The 23474-nt window shown below is 37.5% G+C and overlaps 2 protein-coding genes across 2 annotated transcripts; one reads left to right on the top strand and one right to left on the bottom strand.

The window, feature by feature from the left end:
- Window positions 1-3573: 3573 nt before the first annotated feature.
- Window positions 3574-4693, bottom strand: LOC137738940 (zinc finger CCCH domain-containing protein 14-like). The gene is made up of 2 exons (XM_068478408.1): window positions 4043-4693; window positions 3574-3923 (listed from the first exon to the last, which is right to left on the bottom strand). The coding sequence occupies exons 1-2, from the start codon at window positions 4691-4693 to the stop codon at window positions 3651-3653; spliced, it is 924 nt and encodes a 307-aa protein (XP_068334509.1). The 3' UTR covers window positions 3574-3650.
- A 12366-nt stretch (window positions 4694-17059) lies between these two features.
- LOC137740735 (uncharacterized) lies at window positions 17060-17455 on the top strand. Its single transcript, XM_068480555.1, has one exon. It carries the CDS (start codon window positions 17060-17062, stop codon window positions 17453-17455), a length of 396 nt encoding a protein of 131 aa, XP_068336656.1.
- Window positions 17456-23474: the final 6019 nt, after the last annotated feature.

Below are 23474 nucleotides of genomic sequence, written 5' to 3'. Positions count from 1 at the left end.
TTCGGCATGACAAACGTTACAGGTTCATATCTAGTAGCCTTATCTTTCTTCCTCTTAGAAGAAGTCAAGTCAATCATAAACCTCTCGACAGCTGGCAAACTCTCATAAGCAGCGGAGGAAGCCTTCAATTTTTTCTCAACTGGCATCTTTTGAGCAGGCGGGGAAGATCTTTTCTTTCCACCTTATTCATAGCAGGATCCATGACAGCGATCAAATGAGCCAATGCATCTGCCCTGATCCACTTTATCTCCTCTCTCAAGGGTAGCCCATCTTTCTCCTCACGAATATGACTAAGCAGTCAACGCCATTAACAATACTTAGCAGGGATACCTAAAGCAACATGCACCTTCTTCATATCTGGAGAAGTCTTGAGAGTTGAGCCAAATTTTGAATCTATATGGACAGAGGAGGTTAGTCAACAAATTAGAAACCAGCCTAGAAAAATCATAAAATAGCCTAAAGACTATACAATCTACTTGTCTGTGATGAAACTCGTCGGAACACGCAGCTCAAGGGAAGAATTAGACTCTCACTCTCCACTTATCTCTAAAGTTTCTGTGGCCCAGTCATGATCTCCTTTGCTCGAATGATCGAATAGCCTATGGCAGGATTGCAGTTGTCCAACTCCATCAGTATGGCCTATGTCAAAGAAGTACCAGAATTCATTGACGATCAAGCTAGGGAATGAGGCACGAGACAAAGAATTGGCTCAGATTGAGGAATCCCACCATCACATAGACTAAGCCAAGGAAGAAGGCTCGAGCTTCCCTTCCTCTCTACAACACGGGCCCAAGTACAGCGGCCCAGACTAAAGCACCCTAGCGCCTTAGCCCATGCCAACCACGCGCTGAGCCCTAGGCTCATGCCACTAGCCCTCAGCCCAAGCTGAGCCGATGAAGCAACCCTACGATAGTAGCCATGCTGTGGCTCCTCAACTATTTTTTGACACACCCTTGATGCTGCTTGAAGATGAAGAAAGCAACGAAAAACAGTCATTTGCATGGGCTAGTGAAGAAGATTACTAGGAGACGAGGAACAAATATCATCTAGCTTTTCCTCTCTTGTAGGTTAGAATAAATTGCTCTTTGAAGTTGATTTAATCATCTACTTAAGGTAGGCTTAAACAGATTTTGGAAGTGATTTATTTCCCTTTTCTAGAAGGATCTAATTTCTAATTAAAGTGGGAATCTACATCAAAATAAGAAACAATCCCTTGTTTCCTAAAGCAAGGGAAGATCTCTACACTACTGCCCTTTCCTGCGAGTTGCCCAACATGTGTAGGGGCATTTGTGGAGTAAAAAATAATCAAGAAAATTATGGAGGTGACACGTGGACTTTTGGGTCAAAAGGACAAAATTACCCGCAAGGTACACCGAGATTCCCACGTGCATACAACGGATAATAATGACTCAATCAAGGAAGAGTCAAAGGTGATCAAAATGGTATTTATTTAAATCATTCTCATCACTCCTCATCAAATTCTTATTCAAAAGGTAATTCTCAAATTTCCTGTTTATATTATGATTAATTGTCATGTTAAATGCAAGATTTTCACATAATATCTTGCAATTATTCACCCAATTACACCATTTATGGCCGGCCACTATTCTCCAAATAGCGTCGACCACTCCCCTATAAATAGCCCTATTATCCCACTAAAAAGCTAAACCATTTGCTACCCACAGACTCCTAAACACATTCTTTTTAGAATTCTAACTTTGGCATTGGAGATTCTTCGGCCAAAGCCTCCCCCCCCCCCAATTAATCGTGGGTGCGTGAGGCTTTTGGCCTTAATCTTAGGTGTTATTATTTTATAGGTGCATTTTCGTCAAAGGAGAAGACGGCGAAAATTTGCATCCACAAACCCTGCTCTCACACTTGATACACAGAAATAACCCTTCTAGCCTCATTGAATAGAGCTGTGATAAGGTGAGTGAAAGAGAGTAGAAGATCATTTGTCTTGCTATGGAGTTGTCACAATACAAGGAGAGACACACTTAGAAGATTGCTCAACATGGGTTCTAATTCAGATAAATGTCCTTAGTTTATTATGAATTTCCTTCTTACATTTTCGTGTTTACAATCTTAATTTTAGTTGATCATTTCGGAATAGGAATGGGCAATGGTTATGGCCGGCGGGTAACCGCGGTTATTTACCCATAACCGTTTAAGCTCTCACCCGCATAACCGTTTACCCAGTGGGTAATTGCATCAACGGTTATATCCATACCCATAACTGTTTACAAGTAGTTTACATACCCATAACCATGTACCCGTTTAACCATAACCGCATATACCCGGTTTATCCATTTTTTAACCTGTTTGCCATTTTTTTACCCATTTACCCTGGTTTTATTCATCTGCACGTTTTTTTAACAACTTAAAATTTAAAAAAGAAATTTGCATCTCTAAGAAAGTCTGGCAGTAGAATTCTCATCCGTATTGGCTGTAGATTTCTTTAATTTCAACATCCTTATATATAGTTGCACTGTACGTGCAAATCTTTGATGTCTTTTAGAACTACCCTATATAAATATATTTATATTTATATTTTGTTGTCATAGTTGCACTGTTGAAATCAATCAAACTTCGACTGTTTTGCCGAAGATGAGAGAGAGAGTTGGAGATGAGAAAGAGCGCACCGAGGAGAGAAAGATGAGTGGCGGAGTCTGGAGAGATTAAATAATTTTAGGATTTTTAGTTATGTATTTTATTTTTTAATTTTACATATATTAGAGAAATTGTTAAATGGGTACTTATTTATAGTTATGGGTAATACTCATAAACATCCATTTAAATTTCACGTGTAAACAGTTATACTCATAACCGTTTATTTTTAAACCGTTACTCATAACTGTAACCGTAAATTTTAAATGGACGGGTAACCGTAGTTACCCATACCTGTAGGTATTTTGCCCATTCCTTCGGAGACTCCTATCATGTTCTCAGTAGCATGTGAGCTTTCATCATGGAGCTCACACTTCGTTCATCGTTGCATATGGAAGAAAGCAAGAGACGTACACTTCAGCATTGTGACATATATCCAGGCTATTCCGAATGATCAACTTCTTGATCGTGTCTGTCTAAAACTTGTTTTGAATTTCGGATATTTGGGATTTCAATTTCAGATTTGAGGAAATTGTTGGTCTTTATATTCCTTAATTGTAGTAATGATCTTTCTTTCTTTTCTTTTTATTCCATTGCTGGCTAGTTTTCTCTTCAGTGTTCTTACTTCATCTTCAATGCAATGCACATCTGCATATTTGGTGACCTGTGAGAGCCGTGTGTATAAATAAAGTTGGATGAGTGAATAGTGAATACCGCTTTACTTGAATTGAACGTTGCGTACAACCATGGATATTACCTGAATTAATGAGCCACACATTTCAAATATTTATTAATTAAACACAAATAAAGTACTGGATCCCGATTCTCTACATTTAAGCTGGATCCTAAAGTAATATATCAAAATTCACATTTCCCTCCCAGCAATGCATGGGGCCATGCATGCACTAAAGTAATTTACTTAATTCCTCCATTATTACTGCCTCAAATTTTATGATGGCTGGGTTTTTTTTTTTCCCTCCGTACAAATAATGTATTTACATTAAAGCAAAATGTATTTGGTCGATCTCATTCTTTTTTATGTTTCAAAACGATTCTGAGATGGCCAGCTGCAGCTTCTCCTGCTCAGTAAGCGAGTGACGGAAGTGGCACCGGTGACCGTAAGGACACGCGCCGCCAGCTAACACCATCCGGCAGAGCTGAGTCTTGTAGCGCGGGTGCCTCAGCACGGGACGGAGCTCTCTAACGCCGTGAGCGAACTGGCAATTCTCCCCGTACGGACACGTCCCGGTCTCCTCCCACTTGTTGCACAACTCCGTCTTCAGCATGCCCTGATTGAACACCTTCATCTCGCTTTGCTGCACTTGCGCAAACGCTAACATCATCCACTTTATATATAATCATAATTATAATTATTTATTTATGTGAATTTAATTCTTTTTAATTGGTTAAGTTTGAAGTTTTAGTTTAAACTCACAGTCACCGGTCTAGAAACGAGTTGATTAGGGACTTGTGGCCGAGTCGAGGAGCGAACCGAAATGCTCTTGGGGAGGGAGATCCGGTCTGTGTCGACGAGTCGGTTACGCTCGATGACGCTTGTCGGACTGATATCAGAGGACTCTTCCGAAATGACACCGTCGTGAGGACTGAGATATCCAAATCCGAGTCGCCGAAAGTCGTCGAGAAACGATGCCGCCATCGGACTCTGAAATGCGGACGATGACGATGACGAGAGGAGGCAGCTCTGGAAGGCGGCCTGCGAAGAGAGGAGCTTGACGAGGTCGGTATTCGCCGATCGGAGTTGAGCGTTCTCGCGGCGGAGTGAGTCGAGCTCCTTAGTGAGGTTGCGGAGGTGAGAGTTGCAGAGGTCGTAGTGGTCGCGGAGCTCCTGGTACTCGAGGACCAGCTGAGCCTGGTTGAGGTTGTGCGACGTCGTACTGTGGTGGTGATGGTCGTCGGAGTCTGAATCCGAGAAGGAGGTGGAGCGAGTGGAGGGAGTGAGAGAGAGGGAGCTTGGAAGTGTGTATTTTGGCGGGAAAAGTGAGCGGTACATGGGGTCGAAATCGTCCCCGAATTCTCGCGAGGAATCGGGCGAGTTTGGGAAGGCAGTGTTGGTGTTGGTCTCCATGTAATATATTATATTGAATATGAATTAAGGGAAAGAAATTGAGGAGAGCTGAGAGTGGAAGGGGAGCATCAAAACAGTTAGAGTCCACAACTGAATTTATATGTTATTTATTAGTTGTGTAGTTAGAGAGAGAGGGAGGGAGGGAGGGGTTGCTGTTGCTGTTGGTGTTGTTTGTTGTTGTTGGTGGAGATGGTGCAATGCAAGGGAATGTTGGCTTGGTGTTGAAGTTTAGTGTGTGTGAGGTGAAGATGGAAGCTAATAGCTTAACTAGAGAGAGAGAGAGAGAGAGAGAGAGAGAGAGAGAGAGAGAGAGAGAGAGAGAGAGAGGTTGGTTGGATGAAGACTGGCGTTGTTAGAAGAAAGTAGTTCTATATTGTAAGTAAGGTTTAATAATAATTGTATTTGTATGTTGATGGTTTGCTTGTATATCACAACTTTAACAAACTCTCTTATATGGCCCCTCCTTTTGGTAACTGGCACCTTCTCAATCAAATATACAATGTGACCATTTAGCTTCCCGTGTAACCAACAACCAACCTCGTCTCCCTCTCACAAAAGGTATTCTTATTTCATTTTATTATTTTGGCTATTTTTGGAGCCATCTTACTTTTTTGTTTTAAGTTTTAATTTTTATGTTTGAAATACGAGGAAACTATATGAGAGAATTGAGAGATGAAGAAGGGAGACGAGAGAGAGGGGAAAATAATAAAGAGCAAAAAGCATTATGAATGTTTATATTGACAGCATTTTTATAGGAAACGTTGCATAAGTGCCGCATTTTTGTCTAATTAGAACACTATACCGGGTTTTTCATGTTGGATGTATGCCCTAAAAGCAATCAAGATTAGTGGATTGCTTAAGTAATACAAGGATTAGCTATAATTTAATGGATAAATTACATTTTACCACTTCAATATTGGGTCACATAACAAACTCAAATCTTATCTTTTAAATATTGCAATATCATACATCAATTTACAAATTAATTGTAATATTACACTCTATTAAAATTTTTGTCAATTTGATCGCTAATTGATGACATGGCAAGTGTAAGTCCTACATGTTTGTTGACATGATCATCAAATTTGTGCAACATGACAAAAAAAAAGTTTAATTATTTAAGAAAGCCAAAAAAGAAAAGAAAAAAAATGTTATTCTCAACATCTATTGGTATTATCTCTCTAATAGAATTAGAACTCACATATATTGGTAGGCTCTACCTCTATGAAAGAGATTATACAAATAAATTGTAAGTGTAGCACTACTCAATAAAAAGAAAGTTTAATTTTTTTTTCCTTCTTCCTTCAAGGGTGCTAGCTTTTGTTGTAGCCTATTTTATCTTACTCAGGGAAAGGGGGCCGGGGGCAATGAGAGATTGTAGAGAGAGATATGTTTATAGGAATGTAGGGGAATGGGTGTGTTATTCCTCCCTACATAGTGCCTTTATTTATAGTAATAAGAGGGAGAAGAAATCCTTCATTCCCAAGGAATACAAGTCCATATAGGAAAAAATAACTAGAATCAAATCTAATCAAGGATTTACACAATCACACTTAAACTAGGAAAGTTTATAACACTCCCCCTTAAGTGTGTAAACACTCAAGGTAGATTCAGCATCATTTAGAAGTTGAGGAAGTCGACTCGTCAACACTGATTCTAGGAACAACAATATTCTCAATAAGATAGGACCTTGCATGAGGAAGTAAGTTTCACTAAAAATACCTAAGGCTATCGCAAAAACCCGAGTAGGGACAAAATCCATAGTCTAAGAAAAAATGCAGGAGTAATGCAAAGTCAAATGAAACATCTACGGGACCTCATCATGGATATGATCAACCAAAGGTGGGTGCCTCGTTAAAACCTAGTTAGGTAGCAAAAACCTAGTGGACCAAATGCTCCTAATCGTAGGAAAAAAGAGTACATTAAGATCAAGCAAGTATTCTTCAGGATACTCCCCATGAGTTTGACGCAATTCCAAAGAGAACTAGCAAGGTTACAACTTAGAAAGTTTACGCGTACAAATTCCTTGAACAAGCTTCTGAAATATCGCCTTCGGTAGTGATTTGGTGAAGAAGTCGGCCAAATTGTTTTGTGAACGGATTTGCATGACTTCAATCTTCTAATGCTCTTGTTGTTGATGTGAGAAAAAGAACTTCGGTGCAATGTGCTTAGTGTTGTCTCATTTGATGCAACCCTTCTTGAGCTGTTCGATGTATGTTGCGTTGTCTTCATAGATCGTCGTAAGGACATCCACGATGGGGTAAATATCGCAGGAGCTTCAAATATAGCCCACAATTGCTCTCAACCAAAAGCATTCCCGAGTTGCTGTAAGGCGAGAATTTCAGCTTGGTTAGATGAAGTGGCAACTAAGGTCTGTTTAGTTAACCTCTAAGAAATTACGGTGCCTCCAGCAATAAAGACATAACCCTTTTGAGAACGCTCCTTGTGCGGATCAGATAAGTATCATGTGTTGGCATAACCAATAAGGAGAGAATCGACTCCAAATAAGGAGGTGCAGCATTACTCGAGGATCCATAGGGATAGAATAAGCCTAAATCCATAGTACCCTTAAGGTAACAAAATATGTCTTGAACACCAGTCCAATGTTTGCGTGTTAGTGCATTACTGTATCTTGCCAAAAGATTAATAGTGAAGGAGATGTCAGGTCTAGTGCATTAAACTAAGTACAATAAAGCACCTGTCACACTTAGATAAGGAACTTCAGGCTCCAAAATCTCTTCATCATTCTCCTTCAGACGGAAGGGATTTCATTTTGCATCTAGTGATCGAACGGCCATAAGAGTACTCGAAACCTTCGCTTTATCCTCATTAAAACGGCACAACACCTTTTGGGTGTAGTTCACTTGATGTACTAAGATTCCATCTGAACGGTGCTTTATCTCGAGACTGAGATAGTATTGAGTCCTTCCTAGATCTTTCATCTCAAATTCTGACTTCAGGTGTTCGGCAGTTCTTGCGAGCTCTTCAAGAGTTCCAATAAGGTTCATGTCATCGACATATACTACAATTATCGCAAAACCAAAATGTGACTTCTTAATGAACACACAGGGGCATAATTCATTGTTCACATATCCCTGATTAGTCAAATACTTACTCAGACGGTTATACTATATTCTTCCATATTACTTCAAACCGTAGAGTAAGCGCCTAAGCCGAATTAAAAGTGTGTTCCAAGGTTTGAAAATATTTGATCCAGTCAATGTAAGTCCTTTTGGAACTTTCATATAGATTTCCGTATCAAGATCCCCATAGAGATACGCAATTACTACGTCCATCAGCTGCATGCTCAGTTTTTCAGAAACTACCAAACTGAAAAGGTAGCGAAAAGTAATCACATCCATAATGAGTGAATAAGTTTTGTCATAGTCAATCCCAAGGCATTGTAAGAAGACTTGTGCAACAAGACGAGCTTTGTAATGCACAATTATGTTCTTCTCATTACTCTTCTGAACGAAAACCCACTTGTAGCTAACGGGCTTCACATGTGAAGGAGTAGGAGCTACAGGTCTAAACACCTTACATTTCGCAAGCAAATCGAGTTCGACTTGGATTGCTTGTTTCCAGTTTGACCAATCGGTTCTATGTCGACATTCATCAACGAAACGGGGTTCAATGTCATTGCTCAACATGATCTCAATAGCTACTGCATATACTAATGCATCATCGACGATCACCTCATTTCTACTCCACACATTATCTAAGCTAGCATAATAGACCGAAATCTCACGATTTTGAGGAGGTAGATTTGTCTCTTCAAGGATGCTTCTGTAATCTAGAATTTCCTCATGTGTTAAATAGAATGAGTAAGCAACAGTCAGATTCATGGTAGGCTCTTCAAGTGCCTGTGTCGTAGGTTTCCTCTTCCGGGGGTGTGAATCCTTTGAACAAAGTGGCCTGCCACGCCTATGTGTAGGGACAGATGATTGGCTAGCAACTAATATACGTGGATCACCAAAATTGGCGTCCTAAGCCTCCAGGAGGAAAGTCCGTCGTACATTTGGTACATCCATCTTTGTAGGCGTATTCACAACTAGAATATATGATCTTGTCACTCACACTAGATCGGTGAAAGCATTTGGCATGCTCTGGATATCTAATATGCATTGCACTTTAGTTTTAGACTAAATGGTTTAAGGATCTAAATGAGACAAAGTGGGAGTCGTCCACGATAATTCGCGTCGTTCTTCAGGAACGTTGACGTTCTTATCTCCCCCTAACAACGGGAAGACTATCTCATAGAAGTGATAATCCGTGAAATGAGTGGTAAACAAATCGCCTGTCAAAGGTTCTAAGTAACGAATAATCAAAGGAGAATCATATCTGACATAGATTATTATCCTTCGCTGAGGCCTTATTTTTCTACGTAAGGACAGTGAAATCGGCACATAGACCGCACAACCAAAAATGCGTAGATGCAATATGGCGGGTTCGTATCCGGTAACCAACTGAATGACGCTATATGGTTGGGTCGCAACAAGCCTAAGTGGACCAACATGGTTGCTTGCAATATTGTATGGCCCCAAGCAGCGATCGGGAGCTTGGTATGTATAACCAACAATCGAGCAATCATTTGTAAGCACTTAATGAATACCTCTGCCAGGCCGTTTTGGGTGTGAACATGGAGTACTGGATGTTCAACTTCAATCACAACCGACATGCAATGGTCAACAAAAGTTTTTGATGTGAATTCTCCAGCACTATCCAACTAAATAGATTTGATCGGATAATCAGGATGGTGAGCCTTGAGCTTCATAACCCAAGCCAATACTTTAGAGAATGTAGTGTTCCTTATGGACAACAAGAACATGTGTGACCAACGTATGGAAGCATCAACCAAAAGCATAAAATATCTAAATGGTCCGAATAGAAGGTTGAATTGGTCCACAAATGTCCCCCTGAATCCTTTGTAGAAGAATGGGAAGATTCAAAAGAATCTTGTTATAAGAAGGCTTAGTAATAAGCTTTCCCATTGAACATGTTTGATATGCGATTCCTTGAATCAAACCTAAACTTCAGATTAGTGGATGCCCGTGTGATGATTTGAGGATACGGTGTATTGCTATTCGTCCAGGGTGTCCCAAATGATCATGCTAAAGTGTAATTTCGTGTGCGGTCCCAAAGGTAGGGCTAGCCACATAGTGGCTCTCTATGAGGCGTATGGTCATAGTATACAGACCAGTCGGGATACGCTCCATCTTCTCTAGAATACGTTTCTGGCCATATTCTAGGAAGTTATGCACATGAATTCAACTTCGTTTTCTACATGGGTTTCAGCATGGTAATTGTTATCTCTAATGTCCTTAAAACTCAACAACATTCTTCTGGAACATGGAGAATAAAGTGCCTCATCAATGGTCAGAATTGTACCATTGAACAACATTATGCGTGCCTTACTATATCCTTTGATCAAGTTGGATAGGCCTAATAGGGTTGTCAAATGTGCATTCTTAGGTATGAAGTTAATGATATAGATGCATTCACACAAAACGGTGTGCGTGGTTGCACTGTCTGCCAGACAACTAACTTCCCCACTAGTCATACCTAAAATGAAAAATTAATTTGAATCAGTCACAAGCGTAAAAGTTCTAAAAGCCAAATATCCATTCAAACTAATTTAAGTATTCGAGGATGGAAATTAATTAAAAACTTAATATCCAAAAAACAAATCACCAACAAATAATCCAAACATAAGGAAAATTGTTCAAAATTAACCAAAAAAACAAGGAGGGGTTCAACCACTACTGTGGAATTTGGTCCCAATGTATTCAACTAAAAAAATAGTTTATGTCTAAGATTATAATCTTCCATAGGTGTGGTATCCTCCTAAAAGTCAGAAACTTCCATCTTTGTACTCTCTGGTTCGTCCACTTGCACAAAATTCTTAGGACAATAATGATATTCAGCTACAACCTTCTAGGGAGCTCAGCAAACACGGAATCAATGGTCATTTGAACCACAACAATAACACATATCCGCATCCATTGTTTCAAGTATTTTGCCCTTATTCTTGAAGTTTGGGGCCTTGGGAGCGAGGTTAGGGAGTTTCTGGGCTTTAATTCCTCCCTCAAATGGGCCTTGGCTCTATTGACCTTGACGGGGTGGCTTCTGGCAGCCCCTACCATGCCTTTTTTGGCGTTTTGGGCATTAGTTTGTGCTATAGTATGTTTTAGGTACAGCAGTCGAGCTTGATGATTTTTCATTAGCACCTAATTCTGCATTTCAGTGAGAAATAAAACAAAGATCAAATCCGAAAACTTAATGAACTTTTTAACTCTATATTGTTGCTGCAGACAATATTAGTAACAGAGAAAGTCGAATAGGTCTTCTCCAAGAGACCCTCTTTAGTCAAAGTCTCAATACAAAACTTGAGAAGTGATCGGATTCGACAAACTTCAGAATTATATTCATTCACAGACTTAAAGCGCAAGTGCTGCCAGTCATGTCTTGCTTCAGGCAAGAAGATGTTCTTTTAGTGATCAAAGCGATCATCCAAAGTGACCTATAGTGCTCGTGGATCTTCCTTAGCAAGGTACTCAGTTTGCAAGGTGTCATGAAAATGTCTTCAGATAAAGATCATAGCAGGGCTTTCTCAGCTTCGCCAACCAGGTTGCTTGGCTCATCTTCAATGGCAGGACGTGAATTCTTTGTTGTAAGGTTGAGCTTCACATTTTGGACCAACTTAAGGTAGTTCCTTCCAAAGACCTCCAAAGCAGTGAAGTCAAGTTTGTTCAAATTCGATATGTTCCTATCACAAAATAGATGAACAAGATGTGGTTAGTGCAATGGAGAAAAATATCAATCCATTGACATATGATTAGAACATTCAGGTTCTAATAGACTTGTATTGGTTAAAATTCGCATGAAAAAGCTTCAGGTTTTTATGAGTGATGTTTTTAAAGAAAACTTCAAGTTTTCAACCAAGGCATGTTTTTAGAAACTTCAGGTTTCGAAATAGTTATGAACTTTAGGTTCATATGTTTCTGCAGACAAACACAAATAGATATACATAAATATTCAACAAGAAAATATGCAAATAGAACTTTAGGTCTATGATTATAATTGAATTAAGGGACACTTTAGATGCGGTCCCTAACTACCAATGTTCTTTGACTGAAACCTTCATGACTTCTAGTTTTTTATTGAAGTCCTTGACATTAATGTAATAATGTATTTCTATGTAGGTTATTATATTTTTAAATTAAAAATAAAAATTGGAGTTATTTATATTAATGAGATTTTAAATAAAACCCATAATTTATGAGATTAAAAATATTAAAGATGAATTATACTCTCCAATATATTGTGTGTGTGTGTGTGTACATGGGTACGTTCCCCAAAACTAACCAAAAAATTGTTGTACCAAAGCATAAGTACATTTTTCAAACAAAAAAAAAAAAAAAAGATATTAAAAACTTGACATGGATACAAAATCAACGAAATGGAATATACTCATATAAGTATAAAAAATGGATTATAGAAAAGATTGAATGAATTATATATATATATATATATATATATATATATATATATATATATATATATATAAAAGTACAATTTTAATATAACAAATTGGAATATTTAAGAATGGGTACAAATAAGATTAAAAAATTGAAAATTTTCAATAAAAATTTAATGGGTACAAACTTATTCTAATTTTATTTTTTATATTTTGGAAATGTTTGAATTGATAAGGGTGTGAGTATTAAAACTCTAAATCAATTACTAATTTTTATGATAAAAATTATGTAACTTACGTGTGTAATTCATTAATATATTAATGTTAGGGACTTTGATCAAAATCTAAAAATTGATAAGGTCTTAGTCAATGAACATTAGAAATTAGGGACAAGATACTAATTTTTCTTTGAATTAATTATTTGGAATTCGGGCCAAATTTAAAGTGCGGGTGAAAAATTACAAAACCCAAATTGTTAAGCTTGGGGCCCAAAAAAATGGACCAAAGCCCATGGGTGGACTGGGCAAATTATTAGCCGTGAGGTCCAAGTCCAAAATGGGCTGGGATAGGTTCGAGTAGTAGGCCTAGGGCTGCAGGCCCAAGGATAGGGAATAGGCTACGAAAAATAAACCTAAAAGGAAGCCCAGATGGACTCCAATCTGGTACTACGCAGTGCACCAATGCTCCAGCAAAGTTGGATCATGTGCGAGTAGGACACGAATGTACCAGTAAGGGCTAGGATCCGGTGTGTCACAGGTGTATGGGACACCATAGCCCTACGGGCTAGTGTCGTACTTGGGCCGAGCTTTGGATTGTGGGATGCAATCTGTGAGCCTAGATTAGTAAATCTCTCTAATGGGCTGAAAAAGAACACCAAAGCCCAAAAGGTTGGTGTTTGGACCAAGGGTAGTCAAGCCCAAGTGGGCTCGGGTAAGGACCAAAAACATCCCAGCGTTGTTGGGTAATGTCGCCGGAGTTGAGGCCAGTGTCGCCACTACTGGTGGTCGTGTTCTTGGTGAATTTTGGTCGGGGCAAGCACGAATTCAACCTGTAACCCTATTTTGGCCGGAGAAAGTTCAATTTCTCAGCGTTGGGTGTGAAATGGGGATTTCGAATTGAAATCCTCGAAAACTTAATGAAATTCGATGAGAATTTCAATGATCATTGTCGGAGACGATGAATTTGTCCCAAAAATCACAACTTCAGGTCATGGTTCTCAATGGAAATCGACGTTGGTGCTGTGACTCATCTACAGGCGAGTGTAGGTTTGGGGACGACACCATAGACGACGTTGTTTTTGGTTTTCATGGTGAGAGAGAGAGAGAGAGAGAGTTGCTGGCTCTCGGCTTGTGGCTCAGCTCAGTCACACATGCTGCAGGCCAGGTGATGACAGCTCGACGCGGCATGGCTTGGAAGCCAGTGGCTTGCGATGGATTGGATGGGTTTTGAGAAAATCCCTAATTTTAATTTTTTCTCTTAATTCCAAATTATAAAATTTTAATTCAATTGCATGCATAATCAATCAAATATTTTAATGCATGAGTGGTTATTTGATGCAATTCATGGCAATATCAAATTCACATAATTCAACAATTATGAATATAATGCATACACAATTTATGTAGAATCCAAAATTCAAAAAACATATAGTTGGGTCATGCATTATGGTGAATGTTCATGCTATCAGGGCTACAAAAATATCGAGATAAAAACTGTTGTTTTAGAAGAACTTGATTGCGTGATGATATAGGTGAACTGGTTTGATGCAGAAAATCTCTTCATCAGATTCCTAAGCGCAACGGTAGGAGCGTGCTGATAACGTGTTGTAGCCTATTTTATCAGACTAAGGGAAGGGGGCCCAGCGACAATTAGAGATTGTAGAGAGAGATGTATTTGTAAAAATGTAGGGGAATGTGTGTGTTATTCCTCCCTACGTAGTGCATTTATTTATAGTAATAAGAGGGAGAAGAAATCTTTCATCGCCAAGGAATACAAGTCCATATACGAAAGAATAACTAGAATCAAATTTAATCTAGGATTTACACAATCACACTTAAACTACGAAAGTTTATAACAGCTTTAATTTTTTTCACTCTAATTATTCTTCTTCCTTGGTCATCTTCTTCTTTTTCTACTGGGCTTGCAGCGGATTAATAGATCTTTCAGGTCTGACAATTTCGATCAAATTGGTGTTATTCCTCTCAACACAAGCTCCTATAGCATAAAACCATTGGAGTCGGGCTTGAAAGGGTCAGGTTTGAAGATTCATTTAGGGCTCGAACCGAAAGAGAAAAGGAAATCAATTCCTCGAGCACTTGCCCAGATTCCCAATTTACTCCAATTTGGAATATCAAAGTTCATTTCCAACTCCAAAGTCAAAGTCATCAACCACAATTCAAAAAATTACCCCTAAATTTTAGATATTCGTCCAAAAAATTCAGCAAATTAAAAAAAATTAAAAAAAAGAAGCACTTTACTATTCCAATGAAGTGGTCGAGATTCAAGGGGATGAATATCTTACCAAGTAGGATCGACTATATGAATTTTAGAACAGCACAGTGCTCGTTTTTGCACGAAGTCTTCAGTTAGCTCTAAGTACACCATATATTTTCTTTAATTCTCTTTCTATGTCTTCCTAGCTTTCCTCTACCCCTTTTGCCCTACTCTCCGTCTCATAGTCGCATCTGTATGGGTTAACCCTAAAAACTACGTACCAAACCTACATGACATGCAGGCCAAATAGGTAATGAGATAACTACGTTCTTCGATTGAATACGGGGCGTGCCAACTCGAGATCGAGCTCAGTCGACGAGTGAATAAATATGGTGGTGGTGGTGGTGGTGGTGTCGAAGATCCTACTGACTACTGTCTTCCGATTGTAGTCGAGGAAGGAACTCGTCTCGGACTCTAATTTCTAAAGCTTGAAGACAAGGTTACTAGTTTTCTTCGAAGTTCACGAATCGTTGGCAAAAGGCTCGACAGTTGTAATTATATTTGTGCAAATATAAGTGCGCCAAATCAGTACCAAATTGTACGGACACAAATACTCAAAAGAGATAAGTGTCTTGATTGTAAATGTGGTTCGGATGTCTGAATGCCGAACTTTAAAATGTACTTGAAAATATCCAGTCATAAAATAAATTGGTTTTCGATGTGCCGAACGATGTAACCTAGTAACACCTTACTTCGCCAAGGGGCTAATGAAGTGACCTCTTCCAATAAGAACTCAAGGACTCCTTACTGGCTGAGACTTGGATAAATAACCAATCGATCTTGAAGCAATGTTGTTAAGACTAACTGAATGTGCTCCTTGGTTGTTATTTCTATGGCTCTAGTGCTGTTAAGACTAATTGAAGGTATTACCGATTGTCAACAATAGTGATGTTAAGACTAACTGAAGATGTGCTCGACGAAGTTAGAAAGATCAGTGGTTTCTCAAAAATGAGATGGTTTTGCGTAAAGCAAGAGTTTGCATAAGGCAGATTTGTTTGTGTGTTTAAAGAAGTTTTGAGCATTGCACATCCTCTCTTATGTATAATAGCAACTTTCCTAGTGCCGAGGTAGAATCCTACTAGGACTAGATTTTCTCAGCATGTATCCCTTCATACAGATTGGTCTTGACTACTCCTACCAGTCCTGGGACTCTGAACCACATGTCCATCTTCTAATATCCAATCATTTTCCTTGTTTTAACCAGACTCATCGTCCTGCTTATTGATATCCAATTCCTTTCCTTGTTTTAGCCGGATTAAACCTTAGCCAAATCTACCCTAAATATTCTGGACTAAGCTAAGATATCCAACCATGGGCCGAGCATATGGCTTACTAGGCCCAAATCTATCAATTTAGGCCCAAACAGTATGTCTTCGGTTCATGTGTCTAAACCACCTTAACTGATTTTCTCTCATCTTATTTTCAATTACAACCACTCCTACTTTACTTCAGATATCCTCGTTCTTAATCTTATTCTTTCCCGTGTGCGCACACATTCAGCGAAGAATTCTCATCTCTATTAAACTCATTTTTTGCACGTATTGTTTTTATAACATTTTGTGCCTTAAAGCATTGCTGGCCTTATTTCCATCCTATAATTTTTTTTCCTTAAACTTTAATAGCATACAAAGATTGCACAACACACCGGATGCACTCTTCCACTTACTAAAAAAATCATTGCAACAAAATCTTGGAATCACTGTCATTTCTCTCTCTTGGATCGACGAACTCCTCGACGGCCTTGTGTTTAGCGAACCACATGGCATCGCTAGAAACTAAGTGACAAGGGCAGGAATCGCTCCTTCGTTGGCCACGATATTACAATGGACCCTGCTATTCTCCCCTTGTCGATGATCAACGATATTACGATCCATGATGTTACGATATTTAAATATTTTTAATCCACATGACAATATTTAATTAGACTTGTGGGACATGATTATGTGTCACATCATCGCATAACATAATTTTTAACAAGATTCTGACGAAAAGATGTACATTAATTTGTGGCAATAATTTTCAAAGACTACATTGATCAATTTTTAATCTTAGGGACTATCCATATGAGTTGAGTCAATTTAGGAATCATTTGTAATAAAAATCCGTCAGATATTATCCCCTTCAAGGACAAATTTTATTGTGACCGGAACACAGGTGATACACCACGTGTTTTCATATAAGTAGTGGGAAATTTTATTTTTTAAGTTATTAACTTTTTATGATACATATCCGACTATTCGTATAATAACACGTAGTGTATCATTCATGTTGATGCTACACGGACAGATCTCTCCCATTCAAGATAAGAAATTTCAGCAAAAAGGAGCAAAAGACAAAGAAAACCCATCCAATCAATTGAACCAGAAGTTAAAACCCTTCATATTTTTTCTTTCACCATGAAAACCCAATCCAAAAGCATCAACACTGACACTGATTCCTTCTGGAATTGGAAATCAAAGCCACTGCACAGGAACAAGCAGGACGACAATAGATTCTCGTTCACTGAAGTTTTCCACAGCAGCCCAAAAGTGGAGAGAAAGGTGGTGTTGGGGCCTGGAGGTGGTGCTGGAATCGGGTGCGGCGCTGGAGTTGGGTTTGGATTGGTGGGAGGGATGGGATATGGTGGTGGGTGCCCATGGAACCAAGTGAAGCTGGTGTTTGGGGTTGGTGTGGGTTGTGGGGTTGGATTAGGATTTGGGTTTGGGCAAGGAATTGGGTATGGATTTAGTCTGGAATCCCTGCTGGAGAGTTCAGATTCTGGCAAAGCGATTCAAATGTACCATAAATATTGATATTGTAAATTGTTTGAGTTTAATTTTGAATTTTGGATTTATGGTTGTTTAGTTCGCTATCCTCATCTATGAATTTGCAGTAAGAATTTGGATGTCATTTGTCGGTATTTTGTTTCTTAACTTCTATAAGAAAGAAAATAATGTTGAATACAATCTAATTTTGCAGTTTCTATAAAAAAGATCCAAATTTCCAAAATCCAAATTGATTACAGTTGAGAACTAACACGATAAGCCACATGTATGTGTATTTTTGCTCGTTCCATGATCTACTTTACAATGACCATACATGAAGAACAAGGCAAAAATTATTAAGCTCCTTCCGTAGGGATCCAGTTGTAAAGATAAATCTATCAATGACAGAAAGCTCATGGAGTTGTAAAGAAAGTGCATTGAGGGGGAGTGTTATCGGCCCCCTGAATACTAATTAAGAACGCATAAGGGCGTGTAGGTAGGCAGGGTGGCACAGCTAGACCCAGCAGTTTCTGACACGACACGAAAATAACGGGTTTCGGGTCAACACGATAACTTATCGGGTCATTATCGGGTGATCCGTTAAGAACCCGTTATTAACGGGTTCTTAACAGGTATACACACAGGTAACACGTGGGTAACCTGTTTCGACCCGTTAAGAAAAAAAAATTATTTTGATAATTTTAAAGTTTAATTACTAAAAGATTTATTATAAAATACAATAGCCATATTAATACATTATATATACAATATATTCTACATTAAATATATAGTTTTGTATTATTATTCTATATAAGTTTAAAAAAAAAGTTTTTGTCATTATTTATTTTTATTACGAGAGTTCCTTATTATCATTACTAAGATATCATATGGGAGCTCTCCTTCTTTGAAGGAGGAAATTCCATAGGTTGTCAAGCAAAGGGTTAGGAGTCCTAACATGCTGCTTCATTGGATTTTATAAAACCATGCGAATTTGATTTTAGGGAGAGAGAGGGAGTCCAACATAAAATCAAATGTGCTTCCCTAAAAGGCTAAAACCATGCTACCAGAAGGAAACCGTGGGCCAGGCCCACCTCAATACCCTTGAAATGTCTAGGGTAATAAATTTTACTTAACATGTTGTCCAAAATTAAAATAAACTAAGAAGACATACATACAAGTATGAAAAATGTGAAAGAATATATAAACACTAGTGATTCATCATTATTCCTCTATGAGTATATAATGGTTACACTTACATTATCGTTTAGATTTTTAAAATCCTCCAAATCCTCATAAATAATGTTTTTTATTTGAGGGAAAAATTAATAAAATTAATAATAATTATTGTAGAAGTGTAAAAAATGTAAAAAAAAAAAATATACAATTACTCATAATGACAAGCTTTACAACTTTCATGAAGGAGCTTCGAAATCCAACACTATAATCCATAAACCTTAAATTTATATTTAACCGTCAATTGCAATTTACGCCTTATTCTTATTACTGAATTTCATTTTTTAAATTTTCTTTTTTGAAAACATGATCATCTGGCGGATGTAAGAAGATGAGCGGTTTAGATCTTTATTATCACGTTTCGATATTTACGGTTAACTGAAATATGAGTCGATGTCATATAATTTGTAGAAACTTTATAAACATCAAACAATATTTTCACTAACCATAAAACTCTGAACATAATATCAACGATCCAAACCGTTCATCTTCTGGCATCCTCTAATAGATCATCTTTTCAAAAAAAAAAAATCTAAAAAAACAAAATTTGATGAGAAAAATGAAGCGTAAATGTAAACAACAATCAACGGTTAAATTTTGATCTATAATTTATATGATTATAGTGGCGAATTTCGAAGTTAAGCTCTTCACGAAAGTTGTAAAGCTTGTTATTACGAGCGTTTATGTATTTTTTCTATATTTTTTATACTTCTACATTAATTAAAAAACTATTAAAGACTTTACTTAAATAACAGCCATAAGATAAATGAGAATAAATCTGTCCCGTTGGATTCTATTTCACTTATATTATTAAAACTTTTTTGGACAAAAAAACCCCTTATATTTTTCATTATTTCCATATGACTCCAACTGGTCAGTGACTGTGACTCTGAGTCACTGACTCACTGATCTAGTGATTTAATCAAATCAAAACAAAAGGAAAGCTACTAGTAGTCTTCAAACAAAAAAAACAAAAGCCACTAACAAAGCCAGCCCACTGACTCTGAGCCCAGGCTGCCCACTTTGACATGTTAGTAGAAGATCAAATTTGAGGAATGGTTTAGGGTTATTACTAGTAATAAGTCGGTTTAGGTTTAGGGTTATTAGTTTGGGCGTGCAACCTTTTTTTCATGCAAAAAAGTATTATGTTTTTTTATTTAATTATTTATTGGTTTAAAATATATTTTTCTTAATGGGTAACGGGTCGGGTCATATTACCCGTTAATATTATCAGGTCGATTTCGGGTCGGGTCATTTTACCCGTTTATTTTAACGGGTGTTACACGACATGACCCGCTAAGATATCAGATATGACACGAAAACGACACGAACACGGGAAACACGACACGAATGCCAGGAAAACAAAAGCCACTAACAAAGCCAGCCCACTGACTCTGAGCCCAGGCTGCCCACTTTGACATGTTAGTAGAAGATCAAATTTGAGGAATGGTTTAGGGTTATTACTAGTAATAAGTCGGTTTAGGTTTAGGGTTATTAGTTTGGGCGTGCAACCTTTTTTTCATGCAAAAAAGTATTATGTTTTTTTATTTAATTATTTATTGGTTTAAAATATATTTTTCTTAATGGGTAACGGGTCGGGTCATATTACCCGTTAATATTATCAGGTCGATTTCGGGTCGGGTCATTTTACCCGTTTATTTTAACGGGTGTTACACGACATGACCCGCTAAGATATCAGATATGACACGAAAACGACACGAACACGGGAAACACGACACGAATGCCAGGTCTAGGCACATCCCCCAACCAAGGGAGTGGTTACATAAGTTTAATAAAAAAACATCCATAAACTACTAGTCTATTACAAAATATTAAATGTGCAAGGATATGCAAAATGAAAGAGTTTTTGTTTTCAATGTTGTGAAGCCTTACTCAAAAATTTAAACCTTGTCAATGGAACTCAAAGCTTGCATATTAGAGTGAATAAGAGAGAAGAGAAGGACAACCTTCAACTTAATGCACAATGGGCGACTGAGATTAAATCTCAGCCAATCCAATGGTTACCAATTTTTTAAATTTGATTATATATATATATATATATATATATATATATAATTATTATACTTTTTAGGGGTATAAAATTGTTAAATTAATATATATATATATATAATTATTATAGTATTTTTTTAGGGTTATAAAATTATTAAATTAATATTTTGCTTATCGTATATCGTGTTACTCACGTGTATACCCGAACCAACCCGTTATCTTAACAGGTGTTTATCAAGTTACCTGATAACGACCCAATTCGTATCGTGTCGACCTGCACACCTATTAATTTCGTGTCGTGTCGTGTCGGATTATCGAGTCGTGTCAGGAATTGTCAGGCCTAGTATCGCCCATGGAGGGCACAGATACAAACATAGTTGCTGCACTGTTGCTATTGGTCTATGAGTACAATTGTTGGTGCTTTTTTACCTCGAAGGGCACATATAATTTATTGTGCGCAATACTCGTATTTTTTGTAGTGTGATGATTAACTTGATCCTGCTTGTAATAGTTACAAGGCCGATTTTGGCTTGATGAACTTGCTTGTAATGGTTACAAGGCCGACTTTGGCTTGATGAACATATATGTTGATGATGTTCAACTGACTGGTTCCTCTTATGAAGTAATGTTCTCTTGCCAAACTCGAGCTTAGCATCTAGCGAATTCAAAAGCGCCTCTAGTCGATTTTCTGACAAACTTTCGATGCGTTCATCCCATGTTGGGTACTTGGCCTCGTACATCTTCTTACGCGCTCAGTAGCTATCAACATAGACCTTTGTCTTTCGGTCCATCAACAAGTCAGATAAGCGTAACATTTTCTTGGCTGGTTTGCTCATGGTGCTTGCCTTTTACTTATTCATTATGCGATTGACCTCATTCCGGTTTTCTGGCCATGTGTGGAGTTCAGGGGGCCGACCTGCAGTCTGTTTCGGGCCACAGATGGTCATGCACACATCTAGTTCGAAGAGAGTTGAAAACTCGTAGGCCTTCTTCATAATTCCCTTCTCTTCTGAAATGTTATTTTTCGAGCTCGTTCATTGGCTACGAGTTCCATCTCCAGCCTTCCCCGACCCATATTCTTTTAGTGCTTCAAGAAGAATAAAACTTAGATTGTTTTAAGAGTAATGCTATTCATACCATGTTTTTATACCACATTTCTATACCATCTTAGGTGGCATCTAATGTGGATAACCACATCATTTAAAAAATTTGCAAAACCCAAGGAAAGAAAGGAGAAAGACTCCTCGTATACCAAAATTATCATTTAATTAACTAGTTTTTTTAATTATTAGTTTATTAAATAATTAACTAAATTTAAAAATCTAATTAAGTGGTTGTCCATCTCAAATGTCACCTAAGATGGTATGAAAATGTGATACAAAAACATGATACGAATAACATTACTTTTGTTTTAAATAGAATTTGAGATTCAAAGAGTTCTATAATTTCATGAGTAACAGCTTTTGTTTGGCTAGTGACATTGACTCCCAAATTAGAATATTTTACTGGCACTTTAAAATATGGAGGGCATACACAAACTTTTAATAGAAAATAGAAAGTGAAAACACTCAAGTTAACAAGCCGTATATGAACAATTTTTTATTTTCTTTACTGGTTCCCTTCAATATATAAAGAGAGGATAATTGCTAGAGAAATTATATTTCTAAACTAAATTAGATTATCAATTAAGTGTTGATGAACGTGTTTATTTTTTATTGGATTATCATTTTATAAACAAAACATGTTTATTATTACTTAAGTAAAATTAAAGAAAAAAATTAAAAAAAAAAAAAAAAAAAAAAAAAAACCAAAAAAGCCACGATACCTCTCCACCCAACCCGACCACGTCAACCATAGGACTTTGTCACTAGAACCCAATGGCGGACCCAGGATATAAATGTTTAGGGGTCCCAATGTTAAATACAAGTTTTTTAGATAGAAACAAAACTCAAAAAGCGCAATAAAAAAATCAGTTTATTCACTCAGTAGGCTTGCTGTGCATATGTTAACAGATATCAAGCAATATGATGAGATATAGAGAGAATTTGTCGACGCAACATGTCCAGATATACCTAGCATGCATTGCATCAAACATTTAGTAAGCACAAAAGAGGTTCGTATCAAACATTCGGAGGATTCTTGAAAGTCCTTCGTATGTATATTTTCTGAACTCAGATGATCCTGGGGCTATCTCGGCCCCTATTTCCATCCGCCCCTGCCGACACCCCCTTTCGTCCTCACCGCCGAGCTATTGCATCTCCTCATCACACGACTTTCTCTTTCTTTCTTTTAAAGTTGACAGCATTAGATTAGAAGGTTAAGTGGATATGTGTAAAAATATTAGAACTGCGTTTTTCCTTTTCTTCTTCTTCTTCTTTGTGTTTTTTTATTTTTTATTTTTTTATTTTTTTTATTTTTTTTATAACAAATAACAGGTACAGAAGATTTGTAGCCTCCCCTTAACCCTAACAATTATCGCTATGTGAAGGCAAGTTTCTTAAGATTGGACCTAAAAAATTTATAACTTATTACAATGTGAAGTTTATTCTGATATATAAATGCCCCAAGTTGAGCCAAAATTTTTTTGACTAGATGAAGGTTTGTTTCGCTTAGAGAGGTTTTACTGTATTACATTATTCTTTGTTAATTTTCTCATTGAAGCAAAAACTTTTTTCCTTCAACGAGCAGAAAACAAGGACGATTCGAAACTCTCAAGCCGGTAAGAAGCTTGTATGCTTTTTCCTTATCATTAGATGCAAATTTCAGATAGATAACTTCTGTTGAACAAAAAACTTTTAATCCATTCATCATGCATGCGCAGGTG

Source organism: Pyrus communis, chromosome 7 (genome assembly GCF_963583255.1).
Source record: "Pyrus communis chromosome 7, drPyrComm1.1, whole genome shotgun sequence".
In the NCBI taxonomy this organism is placed as follows: Eukaryota; Viridiplantae; Streptophyta; class Magnoliopsida; order Rosales; family Rosaceae; genus Pyrus; species Pyrus communis.
The sequence above is the reverse complement of the archived record's forward strand: the minus strand, read 5'-3'. Positions and strand labels throughout refer to the sequence as shown.

What these genes read in the sequence shown, in the direction of transcription:
- LOC137738940 (XM_068478408.1), bottom strand. Translation starts at nt 4,693, where the DNA reads ATGGAGACCAACACCAACACTGCCTTCCCAAACTCGCCCGATTCCTCG. An exon ending in TCGTTTCTAGACCGGTGACT is followed by an intron (nt 3,924 to 4,042) that starts GTGAGTTTAAAC and finishes GCGCAAGTGCAG; the next exon opens with CAAAGCGAGATGAAGGTGTT.
- LOC137740735 (XM_068480555.1), top strand. Translation starts at nt 17,060, where the DNA reads ATGAAAACCCAATCCAAAAGCATCAACACTGACACTGATTCCTTCTGG.